The sequence below is a fragment of the Tyto alba genome, unplaced genomic scaffold, assembly GCF_018691265.1.
Source record: "Tyto alba isolate M040663 unplaced genomic scaffold, T.alba_DEE_v4.0 Super-Scaffold_21, whole genome shotgun sequence".
Classification (NCBI taxonomy): domain Eukaryota; kingdom Metazoa; phylum Chordata; class Aves; order Strigiformes; family Tytonidae; genus Tyto; species Tyto alba.
The window spans coordinates 15,650,448-15,670,087 of record NW_024881295.1 but is presented as its reverse complement, the minus strand read 5'-3'; the positions used below and the strand labels follow the sequence as shown (position 1 = coordinate 15,670,087).

The 19,640-nt window shown below is 40.8% G+C and overlaps 1 protein-coding gene across 11 annotated transcripts in view; it reads right to left on the bottom strand.

Annotated features, from left to right (window-relative positions):
- MICAL3 (microtubule associated monooxygenase, calponin and LIM domain containing 3) overlaps positions 1-19,640 on the bottom strand; it is a 175,907-nt gene that overhangs the window by 32,812 nt on the left and 123,455 nt on the right. For 5 of the 11 annotated variants that reach the window (XM_042795281.1, XM_032986414.2, XM_032986415.2 and 2 more), the window contains 8 exons: positions 14,742-14,977; positions 13,534-13,623; positions 10,256-10,393; positions 8,021-8,083; positions 4,735-4,839; positions 4,020-4,151; positions 3,521-3,612; positions 85-1,960 (listed from right to left, as the gene is read on the bottom strand). In XM_042795281.1, the coding sequence (XP_042651215.1) occupies positions 85-1,960; positions 3,521-3,612; positions 4,020-4,151; positions 4,735-4,839; positions 8,021-8,083; positions 10,256-10,393; positions 13,534-13,623; positions 14,742-14,977 (2,732 nt within the window). The remainder of the gene's footprint in view (positions 1-84; positions 1,961-3,520; positions 3,613-4,019; positions 4,152-4,734; positions 4,840-8,020; positions 8,084-10,255; positions 10,394-13,533; positions 13,624-14,741; positions 14,978-19,640) is intronic. The other 6 variants (XM_032986416.2, XM_032986418.2, XM_032986420.2 and 3 more) reach the window with 4 other exon arrangements.

Sequence of the window (19,640 nt, the reverse complement as noted above, 5' to 3'; positions counted from 1 at the left end):
GAATGACAAAGTAAACCAAACTTACTTTCAACGATACCTAGCTGTAGGAGAAGTACACAGTGCAGAGGCACATATCTATTATACCTGCAGCTGTAACCAACAGAGAAGCTTTGTGCTTGCCAGAATCCACAGTGGCACTACTTGAGGGAGTACTTGGGCAGGATTTGTCATCAGTCTTTTTCTTCTTGTCTTTTTTATACCCAGAGAAAACAGACTTCCATAACGACCTAGGCTTTGTTGCTTCCTCTGTCCCACCACTAGATTTGTCAGAAAGCCTGCTGTCATTTTTGGTTTTCTTCTCCTTTTTGTTCTTACGAGGAGAGAAGAGAGAAGTTCTTTTCTTACTCTTCCCACTCGAGCCTTCTGAAGAGGTGACAGACCCTTCAGGTCCAGCCATATCAGCAGCAGGAGTGGAGAACTTCTCGCTAGCAGCATCATGCTTTCGTGTGGATCCCTCTGCTATTTTCAAGGCCAGGTGCTTTGGAGAGTCATAAAACAACTCTTTGGTCTTCAAGGGCATAGAAGATGCCTTCCGTGCCCTTGTGGCCCCAGCAGCAGCAGCTGCAGCCATCTCCATATCTTTCATCTTACACAACTGTTTAGCCATGGCATCACGTAGTGCTTGGCTCTTGACAGACTTCTCTCTGGCTCTCATTCTTTCTTCAGCAAGCTCCTTGGCCTCTGCAGAAATTTCAGGCAACACTCTCTTCTTCTGGTTAACCCCTCCTTCCATTGAGGGAGGACCACCATTTTCTTTGACCAAGGGCAAAAGACGTGGTTTCTCTGGCCTTGGCCTACTGGTAGGAGGTGTAAAGAACTTCTCATGAAGGCTTGAGTCCTCTGTCCTGTCATCATATGTGTCTTCTACATCATCAGCAAATGGAATCTCATCCACACTCTCTGCAAAAGACTTCCGCATGTCATCTTTTTTGGCCTGAGTTGACTCTCTGGCAGCAGAGGTCAGCTCATGGCGTGGGGGAGCAGGAGGTGTTGATGCTGGTGTTGGAGGTGACCTGGCTTCAACCTCATTCTGCCAGACTGCCTGATACCTCTTTCTACGCAAAGTGGCTGGTTCTTCACCCTGAGGAGGTGGTGGTGGTGGACTTGACGGAGGAGTAAGCATTGTAGAGTCAGAAGTGTTGAAGCTCTGACTAGCCATAGTTCTCATGTTAGATGAGCTCTCCTGAAGGCCAAGTCCAGAACTGCTGGATACATCTCTCCTTACTTCACTGGAACTCTTTAGCTCTTTTTCTGATGGAGATTTTGGAGTGAGAAGAGAAATCTGCTCATTTTCTAACTTGGACAGTCCCTGCCGTCTTGGGGCAGGCTGGGGTTTCACAAGACGGATCCTTTCATCCCCTGAAATATTCTCGCTATTATAAGTCTTCAGAGGAGTTGTCTCAAGGGCAGATACAGTAAAGTTTGTCTCTGAGCGTCTATTTCTGTCTACTGGGGTGAGCCCTAAACTCCTCCGAATTTCAGCACTCTTCATCCAGAACTCTTCTACAAGGTTACTCCGTTTCAGGGCTTCTTCTGCAGTAGTAGGGCTCCCCAGTTTTTCCAACTCACTATCCTGGCCCCTAATGACCAGTTTGGCTAAAGGAGTAGATGTTAAGGCTGGGACAGGTTGGAAACATACTGGAGGCTCCACTGGGGATGGAATGGATGTTTCGGCAGAAGGCAAAGGCTGGGAACAGATGGGCGTTTGAGCAGATGTTGGGGATGAAGTCAGTGCTGGTGCTGCTGGCTGAGACTCTGATAGTGACGTAGGTGCAATGGCTTCTGGTGATGCAACCGGCTGGGATAACACTGGAGATGGTGGCACCAAAGGACTCTTTACTTTCCTGTCTTTGGGAATTTCATCCGTTGGTCCTTCTTCAGGAAGGAAAGGCTCAGGGAAAAAGCGTGCCTCTGGTGATTTTATTGCATGAGTTACTTCAGTCAGGGGATCTTTTACATCCTACAAAAATTGAAAAAGGGAAATATTAATTGTCACCAGGCAGATTAGAATACTGTTCCATTTTTTGTTGCTTTTAACAAAGTTAGCAATAAAGAAACCATCCAAGTATCGAAACATGAAAAAATCCACACATAGCATCCCATTTGAAGGCCTGGAACATCACTTAGGATTTCTCATCAGATACCGTTCATTCTTCTGTCCCACTGTATAAACTATCCTCTGTAGATGACAACAAGGCAATTTTTGGAATACACTAAACTCAATCCCAGAAATCTGTTTCTATCTTTTCCTGCTCCCCCTTTAAATCTCCAACTCTGTGTTTTTTGGTGGTCCCCTATCTCAGACAGATTTGATGCAAGTTTCTCCAGCTCTCATCAATACAGCACTTTCTGCTGGCTAGTGTCTGCTGTGATGTTTTCTTAAAGCAAGGGGTGCTTTCTATGTTAAGAGTAAATAAATTAGGCTGCAATTCCCTTGTCCCTTAATGGTCTGATAAGTCTTGGTTTTCATTTCCTACATTCAGACTGCCATTTTACTCAGCAGCACAATTCCCTGGTTTTGAATTCAATCCTTTGACAGTTGACTCCTCTTACTGAGTCCTGGTATTATTCTTTACAATTACATTGTTTTCACCAGCTTTCTTTTGAATGCAGACAGTTTGGTTTAACTGACACATGACCATCAAAGCATGAACCTCTCTATCTGTGTGCTTGTATGACACATATTAAATACCCAGGTCTTGAGTACTGTATTTAGGCACCGTCCTAATATAAATAATTACTATGCCTAACAGAATTATCAGGTGGTCCTGAAAAAAAAAAACGCTTAATTTTAATAGAAAGTGAATGCTGTCAGCAATTGCTGTTGGCAAACCAGCCTTGTCCCATAATGCGTCCATTGAAAAAATAAAATGTTTTTTGACAAAACTCTCTCGGATAAAGCCTAATCTTTTAGTAATTCCTTAAAAACAAACACTTAGGAAGAAGAAATTTGAATTGAACATTTTAAGGGTCATGTACTTTCTGCTCTTACACACCAGTAGCTGGGAACTCCACAATACGTTTGCATGCTCACTCCAGGGCTGACAACATGACAGTACATCATTGACAAGTCTCACTTCCTTAAGCTGAACTGGAATATATAAGTACTGCTTTGGTTACTATTAAGTAATATAAATGTAATTTTGAATTGCAACTGTATAGAATCTGCTTTTGGTACAGAAAAGATAGCCAAACCAGGATAAACAGGAAACACCTTACTTTATATATATAGTGTATGAGGGGAGCCGTATCTTGTTAACTGCACATTCAAATGAAAATATCCTGTATGATTCTTTTTGGGGCTTTGTGATGTGAACTTGTGTGACTGTGACTACACTCTGAAGATAGGAAAGAAATATAGTACATTATTTTTTAAGTCAGATTTCAAGAAGACCAACATAAATTATAGACACGGGAAAGGAGGACAGCCCACTCTTGTCAGTCCTCATTAGTTTATCCAAAAAACTGTTCTATTAACTACAGGAAATAAGTACAAAACTTCAAAGATTCCCTTTCTTACCTCTGCTTGTTTTGTTTTGGGACTATCAACTGGAGAAGGAGGAAGAACACTGTCACTAGATGACTGGATAGGGATGGATGGCTTGAATGGATCTAGGGAAAGCAAAAACATTTCCAAAACCACATGAGACCACTATACACTTTTTTTTTTTTAATGTTACACACAGAAAATAGTGACAAATTTCTTAGCTTTTTACAAATTCCAAGAGTGGACATCTGGAACATAGACAAAAATTTTTAAATGTCCAAAATGGTACAAGCTCTTTTAACATAAGAACTTCTGCAAGAAAAAGCAGTCAGATGGGTCCTCACACTTTAGGAAGTTGTAGTTAATGGATTCAGAACATTCTTCACAAAACATTAATGCAAGTACATACCTTGCCACTGAGAGTAGCGAGATGGTTCAAATCCAAGAGACTGTCTTCTCTTAAATCTAGTAAATGTATAGACTATGTCAAATGCAATTACAATCATTCAAACCCTGATGGGAAAGCTATTACCTTCTGTCACACTGCAAGAAGCACCTTCTGTTCCTTCTTCATCTTCTTCATCTTCAGAGACTTTTAGTTCTGGCTCTTCTACACCACCTTGATGTAAGCGAAACTCCGCTTCTGCATCAGATGGGATGTCGTCTGATCGTGGACGAGGCAGCAGAAAAAAACAAGAGATTTTGGAAACAAGTACATCAGGATATTTGTTTATTATTTTAAAATCTTTCATAATCCTTTCTTTCTATTCACATGGTGCTAATCACTTTGATAACCTGAACACCTAAATGTTTCACTCCTTTTTTTGTGTGCTAATTAGAGTAATTTAAGCAGTAAATGATGGACTATTAGTACAAATAAATAAATTAGTAATTGAACTCATATGTTACCAGTTTTCTGGAAATTTGTCAATGTTTTCTGGCATATGCAGTTCATTTTACACTACAAAGGGAAGATTTTTGGCATAATATTGTGGACTTTTCACAAATTTATTTCTGTTATTCAGCAGGATTAGTACTGAATACGGACACAAGACCAAGCCCTCTAGTTAGCAGATGGTGAGAAATTTATTCTACATCCCATGGCATCAAGTTGGTTCTGTTTCTTTTTGTCCTTCACTCCTGGCTCCCTCTTGATTACTTGGAAACAAACTCCTACATCACTAAAAATAAGATCACATTTAAGTACCCTCATACACAGGTTTAAATGATGCACAGTGGTACCCTACCGTCATCCAGCTCTGCACCCGTGTCTCCCTCTTCACCTGCCTGCCCTTCTGTGTCTGCAGGCTCTGTGCCCAGCTCGTCCTCCACATAATTATCCTCACATGGAGCTAGAATATATTAAATATTGAAAAAAAACAAAACAAAACAAAACAAAAAACTATACAGTGAAAAGGTTCAACGTTGAACTGTGACAACAGTTTATAGTGGAGATATTCATTAACTACTGCCAAAACAACAAATCCTGAAATGTGTCACCTGGAAAGACATCTATGGTGAAATTATACTTTCAGACTCCAGCGAATCAAAGAATGTCTGCCCTTGTCATCAAGGCATTTACAGTGAAAGTAGCCAGGGCTTTTCTAAGCAACAGGCCTTGTGAATCATTAAACAAGAAGGGGACTGGGAGGACATCAAACCAGAATAGATTTTACTGTTCTTCCAGGAAAATTATTTTTTTTTCTTTACCACACCAGAACAGTTACCACCACTTTACAGCATATGTCTATTAGGTGAAAACTGAAATTTCAGAAGAACCACAACTGTGCATCTTGAAATTGAAACAGGCTTTTGAGGGTGTAAGTCAGAGACAGAGTCTAGCTCTGGGATTGATCATTATTACATCTGGAAACTGTCTAACTCTGTGCAGCTACAGTAGTCTGGTAAAAGGGACTAAGAGACTTGATATGCTGTACAAGTAACTAAGACACAAATTAATTGAGATATTTTTAAGTAAAAAGATATATTGAAAACTTTCTTTTCTGTTACAGATCATAGTTTGACTTGCTGGGTCAAAATAAAGAAAATATTATTGAATTTATAACTCTGAAAAGGGCATTTGACATTGCTACTTGTGATAGGCTTTAATTACAGGAGGAGAGACAAGACCAAACTGTGGAGTCTAAATGTCATTATTAAGTGATACTTTTTAAAAAAAAAACTAAACCTTATGACACCTTGTCCCATCTCTAGTGCTACAGATAATTCGCTTAATTTTTTTTTTTTTGTTAAGCATTTTTGTAAAACATATTTTAAGTACAAAAAGAAAGAAACAAGCACTTCCAGTTCTTTTTCCACAGTAGTCGGTCAAGTACATTTTTAATTTGTGCAGTGCGTTAGCATCAATTCATGTTCAACAACATGCAGCCATTTAACTGTTGTATGTCCTATTGCAAATGCATACACAGTCAGCATATATTATTATGCACAGTGTTTGCTAATTATACACAGAGAATATGGTCCTATAACGATGACAACATATATATATTTATAATGTCCTTGGTTGCACCTGTATCAGTAAACTAAGCGGTGCAAGTCTCTAGATCTGGATGCATACAGTGTCACACTGTCATCTCCAGGAGGGCTCCTGGCACGACTCCCGGCAGTCAGTCCCTGTGGTAGGGCTAGAGGCTGTTTCCAACAGGCAGTCCGGTCGCAGCCCCCTGATTCTGGATGGCAAAAAAGTTTAGCCAAACGGGAGTGAATCATGCTGGGCCAGCTTTCTCCTGAGTCAGGGAATAGGCCCTGATCCTTTTTTGTTTACTAGTGACGATGTGGCTTTTGGAACCACATGCTAGCATTCCTAATTCAGACAAACTTGAAAACAAACCAACCCTCCCCAAAATTGAGGTCTTGCAGCCTCTCCTCTTTCTCTAATACAAGTTTTTGCTTATTTCAAAACACAGCCTTCAGTGGGTTGTTTGTCTTCTTCCTTCAACCAGAAAATTTCTCTTTTACCACGCTTTATCCCTCTGTAGCATTAAGACAGAAAAACATATGGGCTAGTTTATTTCCTGTCAACTACTGTGAAAAGGCAGCTACACTTACATATATATCTGGCCTATTCCCTTACATCAGAGGCTTAGAGATGTTGAGAGTAGGAGACTGAATCATGGCAAAGGCTGGACTGCCCACGGGGGCATTTACAAATCTGCTGTACAAAACCAAACTGTGTCCCAGTCTGATTGTTGCTTAGGTATGCGGTAGCTTATGTTATTTTGGAAATAATAATGTCATTGGATGGTTTTATGATAGCAGCAAGTGTGAGTAATCTTAATCAAAATCTGCAAAATGTAACTCCAATGTCAGGAATATCTGATACCGCTACGCATGTGTGTCTTCAGATCCAGAAACCATGAACTGACACGACACACATAGGGAGTGTTGGAGAGAGACGAGAAAATCAGTTCTTAAATAAGTTGGTACACAAAACTCAACAGAATATTACAGGTGCATAGATAAGTTACAACTTGGTGCAAGGGTAGATCCCATTTTGGGGGACATGGAGAGCTTGCAGGTCGCTGGTTATATTACACATATACTGTGCATATATGTATATGCAGTTAGGATAAGGAGCAAGAGGCCAAAAGCTGTCACACAATAACTCAGAAGCTATACGCTATGGCAGCCAGAAACTGGGATCAGCACTTGGTTCATATCAGCTAGCAGCCGTGAACAGACTGCATCGTGTGCAGACATCTTGTAAACACTGCTGCCTTGCAAAAGCAGCAGCAGAAGCAGAGTTTTATAGGCAAGCTAGCTATTCTGACGTGCCAAAGCAACTTAGCTGTAGATCAACTACCTAACCACAAGCTATGGCTGTTCCACTGATTTATCTTCACCACTCTACATAAATTTACTCCCTTACTCTACTCCCAGAATCTTCATGTTCATCAGTTTTTTAATAAAGCTGAGGACCACGTAAAAAAAGCAGCTGAGCTCTACCACCCTTCAGCTTTCCTGAGGCTTTCCCAAATAACGTGAACCCCAAGTCAAAGGAGACACCACAGCCACCACTATTCCTAAAGATCCCAGCTTCAACCTTATTATTATTTCTTGTTTTCTTCACCAGATAACTAGAATCTGCAGTTGCTACAGAGAACTGCAGTGGCTTTAAGCACTCTCTGTCACTTATCTTTCAACCGCAAGAAAGCCTCATGCTCTTTTAGTCAAGGAACTAGGGGAAGAATAACTGGTCCAAGTCTTCAGTTTACAAAGCAAATTGAAGCACTCAACTAGATTCTTCCTCCTACTTTATTACACCCAAGACAATCTCTCTGTTTGGCCTGCCTTCACAAGGGTTACAACAAATGTCAAGTTCATGCAAGAATGGACTGTCTGAGCAAGGCGTGCATGCACACTCCCCCTTCCTCCCTCCCTCCACGTCCAGTCATGCAGTAGCGACAGGGCCATAAGTTCCAGGGTTAAAGTACCAGCTCAGCTGCTGAAGGCATGGAGAAGAGACGGGCAGGGTTATTGTGCATTGGAATACATAGAACATCACCAAACTACCTCCAGGGACCGTCTCCAGCCACGCCTGTACCGCCTCATGGCGTACGGAGGGAAGGTCGGATGCTGAATTTAAAAAACAATAAATTGCAAGAAATCAAAATCAGACCATCAGGAAGTGTCTAAAACAGAAGAGCGACAAAGGGAAAATTTTCAGTAGCAAATACAGAAATAAAACCTATGAGATGTTAAACAACCGATTCCAGGCTTGGGATTTAAATTGAGATAACATACAAATGTCAGGGGCCTAATCTTCCTTTAGAATCTGTAATGCTAGAGGAAATACAGACAGGCACAGCGAGAAAAACACTGCATCTGACCAGCAGGTTGCTGCTGTTGTAGTCCACTTGAAACTCTGCAGAGGAGGGAAACTAAGAGATGAAAGAGCTGAGCAATGAGAGAGGGGAAGTCGTAACAGGCACCCCAGAACCTGTGCTGCCTGGGTGAGAATGCCAACAGATGAAGAGCAGCGCCCAAAGCAGAACGAGAGGGGCTTCTGTGTACCACCACACTACCCCAGGCTTTCCTATCAAACCCTATCGCCGCTGCTACTGCTGGGCTCTCCAAACACCTCATACCAAAGAATACAGCTCAGCCAGGAGCAAATTTGTCTACTGAACTCAGGTTGAAAACTTACAGCATATCCACAAGTACTTACTCGTGGCAGCCCTTTATAAACCAAACTGCTGATATACCTGCACACACCTGTACTGTATGACAAAGTAACTGAAGCAGCTAATCTGATGATGAGGATTGTCCTAGTTCACCTCAGTTTTAGGGGAAGGAAAGGAAATACTGCCTTCCTTCCCAAAGGAAGTTGGAAAGATCAGAAAATCAGCTTTGGAAGGATCATCTTCTGCTGGCAGCTCTACCAATCCACTATGGAAAAGTAGGAATTACAAATTACAAATTAAAAGAAGAATTTAGAAACTATAGTGATATGGACCCTCAAGCAGAAATTAAAGCAACCATAATTGTAATAAGCTTAAGAAACTGTGTTAACATTTTTTACTTAGCCTTTTTAAATGTTAAGCAACTACTCTAGCAATACTGAATGTTACAGACAGTTGACCACAGACTATTTCTGTGGTTGCAGTGGGAAAGAAATACCTATCTCTTATTTGTAGGGAGCAGATTTAACACCAGAAAATCCTAGTGCATTCTACAAACAGCAATTATAAGCATGGCCAAACTGATCTGGAACTCTGTATCAAGTTAGACCAGGCTTAAAAAAACAAAACATGTAGAACTACAAGGAGAACGTAGTTATCTGGCATGGAATATGATCAGGCAACATGAGGTAAAGCCCTAGGCTTTTTTAATAGAGATCAGTCATTAACTTGATTTCACATTTGCTGTAAAAGGCACCCCTTCCCACAGCATACACTACAAGTCTGGCACAATGGTTACAGACTGAGAGAAGACCACTACACATCAACTGCATGGTTAACTTTTATTAAACCTAGGCTTCTGCATAGGTAAAGAATGTATGACATACTTACCTTAAAACACACTGTAATGTAATCTAGAATAAGGCCAGCAGGGACTGCTGGAAGGTGCTTACAAGAGAGCTAGACTATTGGCATTTTCCCACCCTGAAGTTTTTCTTTAAATAACTAGCAACTCACAAAAGTCACACCTCACTTTAAAAAATAGATATACAGTTCAAATCTTAAACACAACGAGTCAAAACCACTACTGATCAGACCTGCAAGCCCTTTGAACCCCATCACTCCCTACTAATACCAGATGCAGTTACACGCTTTGAAAAGCAGCAGCAAATACGCTCAATACAGAAACTGATCCTGTGTAATCTTTGCTGTAGTAGCTACACAACATAGCCCTTCAGCTTCCCCTAGAGAAGCGTAGGAGTCCTCGCTGCCACAAAAAGCACATGATAGCTTCTTTTACTATCCCTGAAGTCAGTTAGGGCTGACTGCCAGCTATCAAATCATGGGTGTAGTGAGGAAACATACTATGGAGTCAAAGCAGGCAGACAAACGGATCAGAAGAAGTAACATGACCACGGAGCTGAGAAAGCAGTCATTTTAAGTAGACACTGACCTGAAAAGCAAAATGTTTAACCAAGTGTAATTGCAGTGTAATTTGAAAGTAGTTCCTTTCAATCACTGCTGCTCCTGATGAAGTACAGTGCTCTTGAAGGGTGCAGAAGCAAGAGAGTTAATCAGCCGCAACCATGATCCAGGAATTGACAGTGCGGGGCTTAGGGGAGATTACCTCTGGAGGTGGAGGACTTTGAGGTTGGGACCATTTTTTCCTCCTCCTCTTTTTCACGGATGTGTGTCCAGTGCACATCTGCCAGGATCTCCAGAGGATCAACCGGATTTACAATCTGCTGCAGTCTAAGGTTTCCAGCTAGCAGGATGAGGGCATGGCATACCAGGTTGTAGGCAGGGTGTATGAAGGGCAGGGATGAAGAGATGGAAGAATAGTGGAAAGGAAAGGCAACACATCATAGGAAAGGAAATAAGAAAAGAAGAAAAGAAAATATTACTGGCTAAGATCAGTTTGCAAGATAGACAGAAAAAGCTCAGCATTGTGTGTGCACACATACACCAATACAGCACTCTTCAAACTTCCCATGAAAGCCGAATAATGCCATTCCAAAGGCAGAGAGATGCTATTAAAAACGTCATTGTAGATTATCTCTATTGCAAGCAGCTTCACTGAAATGAAAGACATTATCTAGGTGTCCAACAGTATGTGGTATGTAAATATCAATTTAGCAGAAATTTCCAGCTCCTTCAGCCTATTCATTATAATTATTGCCAAAGACATCTTGCTGTTAAAGGCAAGGGACAATCTGCATTGTAGTTTGATGCACCAAAACAAAAGGCCTTTCATTCCCACTATAGGATTAAGCATTCCTTTCTATGCTGGATACATATTCCTTTGTGAACTAAATTACATGATGGATCTCAGAGTTTCACATGTGGGTGTACGTACACATGGGCGCACACTTACTTGGCACCTAAAACACTACTTTGTTTACTCCTGCTCTTTTGTACTGACTTGTTCTAAGGGTAGACTTTTTTTCGGAAGAACAACATCGTTTTCATTATGACTTAACAGCCCCTCCACCTCCCCAGAAGGTATTTCCTGTCGCACAAATGAATTTGTTTAAAAGAAATCACATTACTCCTCAATTACATGCCTACACAAAGCTCAGCTGCTTACCGGGTGTCTAAGGGAACAAAGAGCACCTAAAGCATCTGATAAGCAACTTGTTTAATTGCTGCAGAATACCCACCTCGGGAGCATCTACCCTGAGGTGAGTATTAAATTCATAGATCCTGATTCTGTTGCTATCTGCTATGGGACTACATCTCAGATTTTATTTACTCAAAATAAGTCATTCTATGGGGGACAGGTGTTCAGCGTCTCCAGGATTGGTCTTCAAAAGCAAATGACTCATCCTGAAAGGAAAATGCCCACTTACTTTATATAGCAGGAAGTCAATTTTCACACAGCTGGATTACCACTGAGTAGGGCAAAACAGTTTCAGCAGTTTAGAACCTCAAAAGCAGTTAGATTTTCACATGGTGCACTAGTGCTTGAAGGAAACAAGAAACATTAGCAGCATTTATTTAGAGGTTGCACTCATTATTTCCTGCTGTCTCGTTTTAATGAATTCCTCTCTCCTCGCCATGTTTTCCCTAGACATAGCAAAGTGTTTGGGACTTCTGTTTCAGAAATGACTATATGGGAGATTTAGCATTAAAAATGCAGAAGAATCAGGCAGAAGGAACTGCAGGAAGGACAGAATCACCAGCTGGTTATTAAAGGGGAAAAGGGTTCAGACGCACAAACTCAAATGCAGAGCAGAATTCACAATTTAGCCAAGTATTTAGCAGCTTTATGTCTCTGCCACCTCATCAGGGAGTTTTCATATCAATTAGCACAACCACATGGTCTGCCAGAGCTACCGGACATCCTGCAGAGACAGGAACCTGGGCTTTTCTCCCTCTGTACCAAAGCACTCGCATGCAGGCCCCAAGATGAGTAGAGTTAGCATTTGCATCGCCACACAAAGTTTTGTGTTAAAAGGTTTAGGTTTGCCAGCAATGGCTGAGAAGTATATAGTCACTCAGCAAGGCTCAGAAAGAGCAGGTCCCACATGATCTGCATGTTTTAGAATAGATTCCTCTGGGATTTAGACCAGTGTAGCATACACATCTTCAGTTAATCCACAAGTCTCTAGACAGAGACCTGAGCCTGTCCTGATTAGGACATGGGTCCTTCTCACCTTTTCCAATAAATAAATAGCAGCACAACCAGCCATGAAGGATTGCTGCTTGGCTAACAGGCAAACCTAACATTTGCTTGAGGTCTAAATGCTTGAGAATTTAAAACAACACCTGGCATAACCTTCACTTGAGGCTGGCTGCTAAGCTTTGAAGGAAACTGGACGTTAATTGCACTTACATTTGGAAAGGTAGTTCTCCCCTCCAGTTCCACCATAGCACCTACCAGCACTTTATAAGCAGTGGGCAGTCTCAGTGTTTAACTTTAATGGAATAAGAAGCCACCCACAAACCAACTCCTTAGGAGCCAGGTCTAAAGCACACTAGCAACCGCAACAGGGGGAACTTCTCCACTTATGCTCTTCAGCCATCTTACTAATACTTCTCATTCTTACCATCAGAAAAGTTAAACTGGAAAAAATTGTAACATGTCTTCCTTTTTTTTTTTTTTTTTAAAGAAAAAAAAAAAAAAGTCAGAGGCTAAGCTACAGTTGTTACAACCATAAACTGCAAAATATGCAGTCTGACAACTGCATATGCCTTCTTACATGCAGGAAGGCACCTGGATTTTCCTCTCATGTATTCTGGTTCTAATGAACCACATTGAGGGAGTAAGGGATTAGCAAACTATTAGGACTAAGTGCTTCAAAAAAACCAACCATCAGAAATAAACTGCAAGATAATGCATCATGGAAAATAACACAACCAGTTAGATTGGAATGTCAGATTAATTTTATGCCCATTGTATGACTGTTTGAGAAATCTTGAGGGATCACCACAGCTTGATGAGCTTCTCCCACAGACTTTCCCCACAGACACACGCTCACAAAGGACAACAACAAAAAACGTAAGTTTGCTGACACAGGCAATCTAAAGGCAGTACTTCTGATGTGTCCCATGTGTCTGACATGTCGCACAGGTACAATTAGTCTGTGTCCATAGAACAAATCTGAAACTCCTAAATGCGTGGGAGGGTCACGGTTCATGCGCATTACAGTAGCAAATTGTCCAGGCTTTCTAGATATCCTGAAGGTATTTGGCAGCTTTATCTTTTTCCTAAAATCAGTGGTAATGTCAGACCTGATATATGACACTTGGACCAGGAGACGAAGATAACAACAGCTACCAAATCAGTTTTTAAGGAACTCATAAAGCAATTAAATAGAACACAGAAACTTCTCATGTGGGACCTGTTCTTTAAAACATTCCCCCCTTCTCGGGGAAATGGAAGTGGAGATGGTATATGGGTACCTTTAAATGTACCCGTGTCCTCTTCATTTGAGAGACGTTGAAGCCAGAGGCCTTGCTGCAGCTCTCTCTCCCAAGGGCAATACTCCCCCTCTACAGCAGAGGGAACCACACATCCATATATAACATCAGACATGCGTGTACACACACAAGCAATGGAGAAAGAGAAAGAAGAGAAAGGACAGAATCAGAAAGAGAGACTGTCTGGAAATCCATCAACTCCCTGTACTTCTGCTGTATTCAAAGTGTCTGACTGGAAAACTGCTCAAATGAAACAATGTCCATCCAAGAACACCATGGTTTAGCAGACTAAATACACAACATGCATGTTACCATACTTAAATAGCAGTCTTGACTTCCAGAGACTTCAGTTATGGAGATACAGCTCCTACGTTGAAAAAGTAGGCAAGCAGCCTGCTGAGCTCATCAACAAAACTGCCACTAGGACTCAAAAAACTGGACCTCTGCTTGCATTAGGCAGCCAAAGACCTCTACGAAGAAGCTCTTTGGAGTCTGCTAGTCTTCACAAAAAGGAAATGTGAGTACAAAGACAACGACAAGATCAGCAAGAAATTTGGCACGGTGGTGAAACACTGGAAACATGACTATTCTTAGCACAAACTTTGCATTTTGATGACTGAGACAAACACAGGCAAAAGTGTCTTTCCCTAAGATTTTCCACAGAAATCCCTCAGCTAAAATGGGAACCACCTGACCTCTCTGGTTTCTCAAGTCTGTCTTTTTACTGAGAGCTACAAGCAGCTGCTTCTGGGATGCCCTGATGACAGTTACCGGGAACCACCCCTTAAGTGAGGCACTCTACAAAACTGAAAACACTGCTTCCACAATGCTTCCAGTTCTTGCTGCCAAAGAACTAAGGGCATATTCAAATCCAATTCCCAATATGAATAAAAAACATTAATAAAACAATACAGTGTCACAGAGCTGTGAATTGCACATGTTGGCATGATGTGTGAGACGCATATTGTGTAGGTAACTAGTGCTGTAACTGCCCTGCAGGCAAAGATCTTCTGTATCCAGAATGATCTACCTAAAGCTCTCCTTGACAATACTCCCTCAAAAATCAAAGCGATAAAGAAGTGAAAGAAGAAGAAAAGTTTTCCAAGGTAAATCTTTCTCATTCTGCATGACAAATACTCAGCTCAGTTTTCCCTGCTGTCTAGTGGAAAGGAAGGATAAATCAGTCTAACCTTCACTTGACTCCTCTTCCTCTTCCTCCTCTTCGTCCTCCTCCTCCTCCTCTTCCTCCTCAATCTCATGATTTTCTTCAGCCTCAATCTCTTCCTCACTCTTTCCCTTCAGGAGGGCATGGATACGCACAGCCTCTTTCCATGGTACACCACCCAAGTCTGAAGGGGGTTGCTGCGGCAACAGTAGTTCATCATCTTCATCCTCATCTTCCTCCTCCATCTCAGACTCTGAACTACTGTAAGGATTTAGAAAAAAAGATAAAGAAACAACTAGTTAATGTTTCCTAGATCAGTCTTAGATCACTGACAAGTTGTTTCAATACATACAAGCCAGAAACGTACAATGGAAACTGTAATACTAATTTTGTGCTTTCAATATTTCACAGGCATTTTAGTGACAGCATCACATGCGGGCTGCAGTATGGTCCTTGCCCTGCTTCTTTCAAAGAAGGTGAAGCAGCAGAAAGCCAAATCTAAATATTTGTGCAGAATTACTTGTTACAGTTCATGACAGTTGAATACAGCAGAAAGAAACTACTTTCTTCATATCGTATTGCTTTGGATAAACTGGTGCAAAAGTTCTTAGCAGTGCCAGAATGTAAGTCACATCTTTCAATAATGGCAGCTACTGCTAGCATTTTGGATAGCTAAGATGTTTTTGGCACTTGCTGGGGTGAACCACAGAAGACTTTGGGAGTAGAAAGAACACACAACACACCTATCAGGCCAAAGGATACAGCATGTGAGCTAAAGAGAGCTAGAGGGAAAACACACAGAATTCCTCCATTTTCTACATCACAGGCAGAACTATAAGTATCCAATTAAGTACACAGTATACATAGTGGCAAGAAACTTTAGGAAGCAGTGCAAGAGTAAAAACAATAATGAGCTGCTTATTCTCACAGCAAAGTCGAAAGCATGCAAAACAGTAGTTATTAGTGCCTTCTAGTAAACATCTCTCTGATCCTAACAGTTCCTCAGTATAAACATCAGGGGCAAGAAATGTAACCACCTATACAATAACATTTCATCTAGCTCACTCTTACATGCTGGACTACCTAGAGGTAGTAGGGAAAAAGAAGGCTGAATTTGTCACTGGAAAATGAATGTGAACTACAGCACATTCAGAGGACACATCTGTGGGATGAAAAGGTCCCCAATAGTTCACTGTCATAAAAGATCTGCATTTATTAGAGTAAGTGTTAGAGGCTTCTCAAATAAATCTTAAAAGGCCCAAATTCATCCAAATTGAAGGAGAAAACTGTGAATGGTTAAAGTTTGGGTGAATCATCTGAGAACAGTATTCTACTTCTGCTGCTTCCTTATGACAGCTATCATTGCAGTTAACAGCTTTTGGCAGAACCCATTCCATATAGACAACGAGAGGGAAAACTGACAAGTTGAAAATAATGAAGTTTAAATTTCATGTAGGTCTATAAAATGTAACTTGTACAGTTGTTGTAATTCTGTTTCCTATACACAGGCTTTCTTACAGCATGTGACAAACTGACAGTTTCCAAAAAAAAATATATATGGCAGCACTCTTTCTCTTATATTGCAGACAAACATATTCGGGTGCTGAACTTCAAATTAGTCTAATATTACACAAACATATCATATTTACATAATTTTATTCATCTACTTGTCTGAGAGACTATTTTTGACAGCAAAGCTAATAAGGAAAACACCACTTTTTTCATGCTCTGATTGTCATGTAGCTCTGTCCATAGGCTCTTAAATTCTCCTGACTGTTCTGCATATATATAACATTATTTTGCTCAAATTACAACCCACTTTTTCACAGCATAAACTGAGTACCTATTTTTAACAGGCTGCCTAGTTTTCACATGCTAAATACTGAATACAAACACTGTTGCATGCCATGGACTCGGTGCATATTCCAGGAGACTGAAGCATATTCCAAAGGCTTTACACAGATATTGTCACAGAGATAAAAAGTGATGTTCCCCTCCTCCCTGATTAACTTTCCCACCCTTTGCTATGCAAATAAACCTGACAGGTGCTGCATGCTGGGGTTTTTGTGTGCTGTGAATAAGGTTTACTGCTGCTCAAACTGTTGCCATGACTGCTGAATGGGATGAGCTGCTGCTCTTCAACCAGCTGGCTTATCACATGTAATACTGACGACATAAATTCTTTACCACATAGCTCACTTTACCTTCTTTGGCTTTTATTTATAACTTGTTTTTTGTTTGACCTTTGAATACTGAGAAATTAGAAGCTGAAAGATAGCAGTGAGATGGCCTGGTCTAGGGGGCATTCCTTTCAGCATGGCAACTCTGTGTCACAGGAATTAATTCAATAGCTGAAACTTTTTTTTTCTATAAAGCATAGATCAAAGACCAAAGTATTTTGCTTTACATAATTTATATAAGCAGCTGAATATCTCCACACACACAGATTTAGTGCTGAGGAAAGGAACCAAAACCTTAACCGTGGAAATAAACCTCTTCCCTTGCCACACAGACCCATACAGCACGTGCTGTCCTATGACACCTCTTCAAAACGCCACAGGGTATTATACCAAACCTGCAGATGACCTACTGAGGGGTTACTGCAAGTTAAAGGCAATGAATAAGGTATCTAAAGGGTTTTCTGTCCCTCAGAATTGTGTAGTCAGAGTTTGGTTGTTTAAATGATTTTTTTTCTTGTTGAAGCTTAAACAAGATTAACTCTCTTTTACAAAAATATATTTCGAATACTGTTTTCTGATGTTCTCTGCAGTGTGCATGCTCCTAAGTGTGTGCGTGATGGGAAGCTGTGCACCAAGTGTGTGGTCTCTGCTTGATTTAGAGCTAACACCTCGGTGAACCTTGAAGCCCAATCCATCGCTCTGTAAGACATGGAGGGAACAAAGAGTTCTTCACTTCTCCACCTGCTCCTAACCCTGCGGTGCTGCACCAAGACAGTGAAGATGATCACATCAGAGCTTTGGTTGGCTTGTTGCATGAGTCAACCTTTTTTTCTTTTGTTGCTGAAAAAGCGGTCAGACTTTTTTGCATTTTTTGTTTGTTTGTTTTTGGTTGGTTGTTTTTTTTTTTTTTGCATCTTTCTGTGACATACCATGGAATTGGTAGAGCTGAACAGAGGCTACCCAATAACTACATCATCAGGAAAATTCTGAATCTGATGTTTAGCCTGCACAGCCTTATCAATGCTCTGAGTAAACTGCTTGCCATATTTGGATTTGGGACAGAAATTTTTCCAGGTCAAACTTACAGAAAATTTGATGTATTTTCTCCTTCCTCTCTATCACAGAGTGTGAGTTATCCACTCAACACTGCTTTTTGCATGCAAAATTGTACAATTCAGTCTACTGCAGACAGAAATACTCAGTTAATTACAGGTTACATGGATGTATGTAGGACAAATTAAGCTAAATGTAACACCCTACAAAAGGAAATCAAACTCATTAACCTAATAATGTACTACCCTTAGTCTGTCTCCACAATCTCGCAAAGCACGTCTTGGAAATGACCAACAGCTTTATGCCAAAATGCCAATACTCCACTTTTTTTAACTAACTCTCGTCCTTTGGATGTCTTCTGTATTTACTGAGCAGGCCTACTGTGTCCTGATTTACTGAAATAAAGACTAATAATAATAATAATAATAATAATAATAATAATAATAATAATAATGCTTCATACTAGTAAATTTTGTTTTAGAGCTAGCAACATAAAGGACTAAAAATCCCTCAATATCATTAATGCCTATACTGTCACAGGAGATATGATTCCTAGGGCTGAGCAGGGAGCTAAGGAAAGGATGAGTTTGCATCTCCCACAAAGAGTCCCAAGATTATTCAATCACAGTACTAGATAAGATCTCAATTATGTAAAATGACAAAACAGTATCTTCTAAAGAAATTAATGTTAAGAAATTAATCAAAAAGTATTCTTTAGCCTTCAGAGAAAACAGCTGTACAAGATACTAGTAATTGCCAGGCACTTACACGTAAGTCACACCTTCATGAATCCACATGTACACACTCTGTCAAGGCCTAGTTCAGGCTATCAAAAGTTACTCCCTTCCAGATGCTGCATCTTCAAACTTACCTTATCAGATAAATAAATGACAGGTTCTGTAATACATTAGTCCTGTAATTCTTTACCACACCAATCCAATTCACTTTAACATGTATAAATGTATTTAAGGCATTTCTCATACAGCCCTATACCTATAGGCAATGCATACATAGAATATGCTTGTAGGAACTAAGTCTCAGGAAACCAGTAACAGCATTTTCTGAGTTTATTTCAAGACGTCTGCTGGACAGACTGAGAACTGAAAAGGTAAGGGTTGTTATTGCTACAGAGAAAAGCAGATTATTAGAAACCATATTAAAAGATTGAGACTTTGTGATCGATTACAAATTTCACAAGCATTCTTCATCAAGTATCTTCTCTCAATGATTCTTGCAACAACTATTTCCAGTAGCTCTACCTGCGTATATTTGGATCTTGGTGTGTTACATATCATCACGGGCACCCTGATGAAGTTTGCTGATGGTACCAAGCTGAGTGGGGAAGTGGACCCTTTGTAAGGGAGAGCCACCCTGCAGGAAGACCTGGATAGGCTGGAAGAGTGGGCTCTGAAGAACCATATGAGGTTCAACAAGGACAAGTGTCAGGTCTTGCACCTGGGAAAACATAATCCAGGAGTGCAGCACAGGCTGGGACCTACCTGCCTGGGGAGCAGCTCTGTGGAAAGGGACCTGGGGGTCCTGGTGGACAACAAGCTCAATAGGAGTGACCAGTGTGCTGCTGTGGCAAAGCAAGCCAACAGGCTGCTGGGCTCCATCAACAAGGGTGTCACCAGCAGAGATGGAGAAGTCATCATCCCACTCTATTCAGCGCTTGTCAGGCCACACCTGGA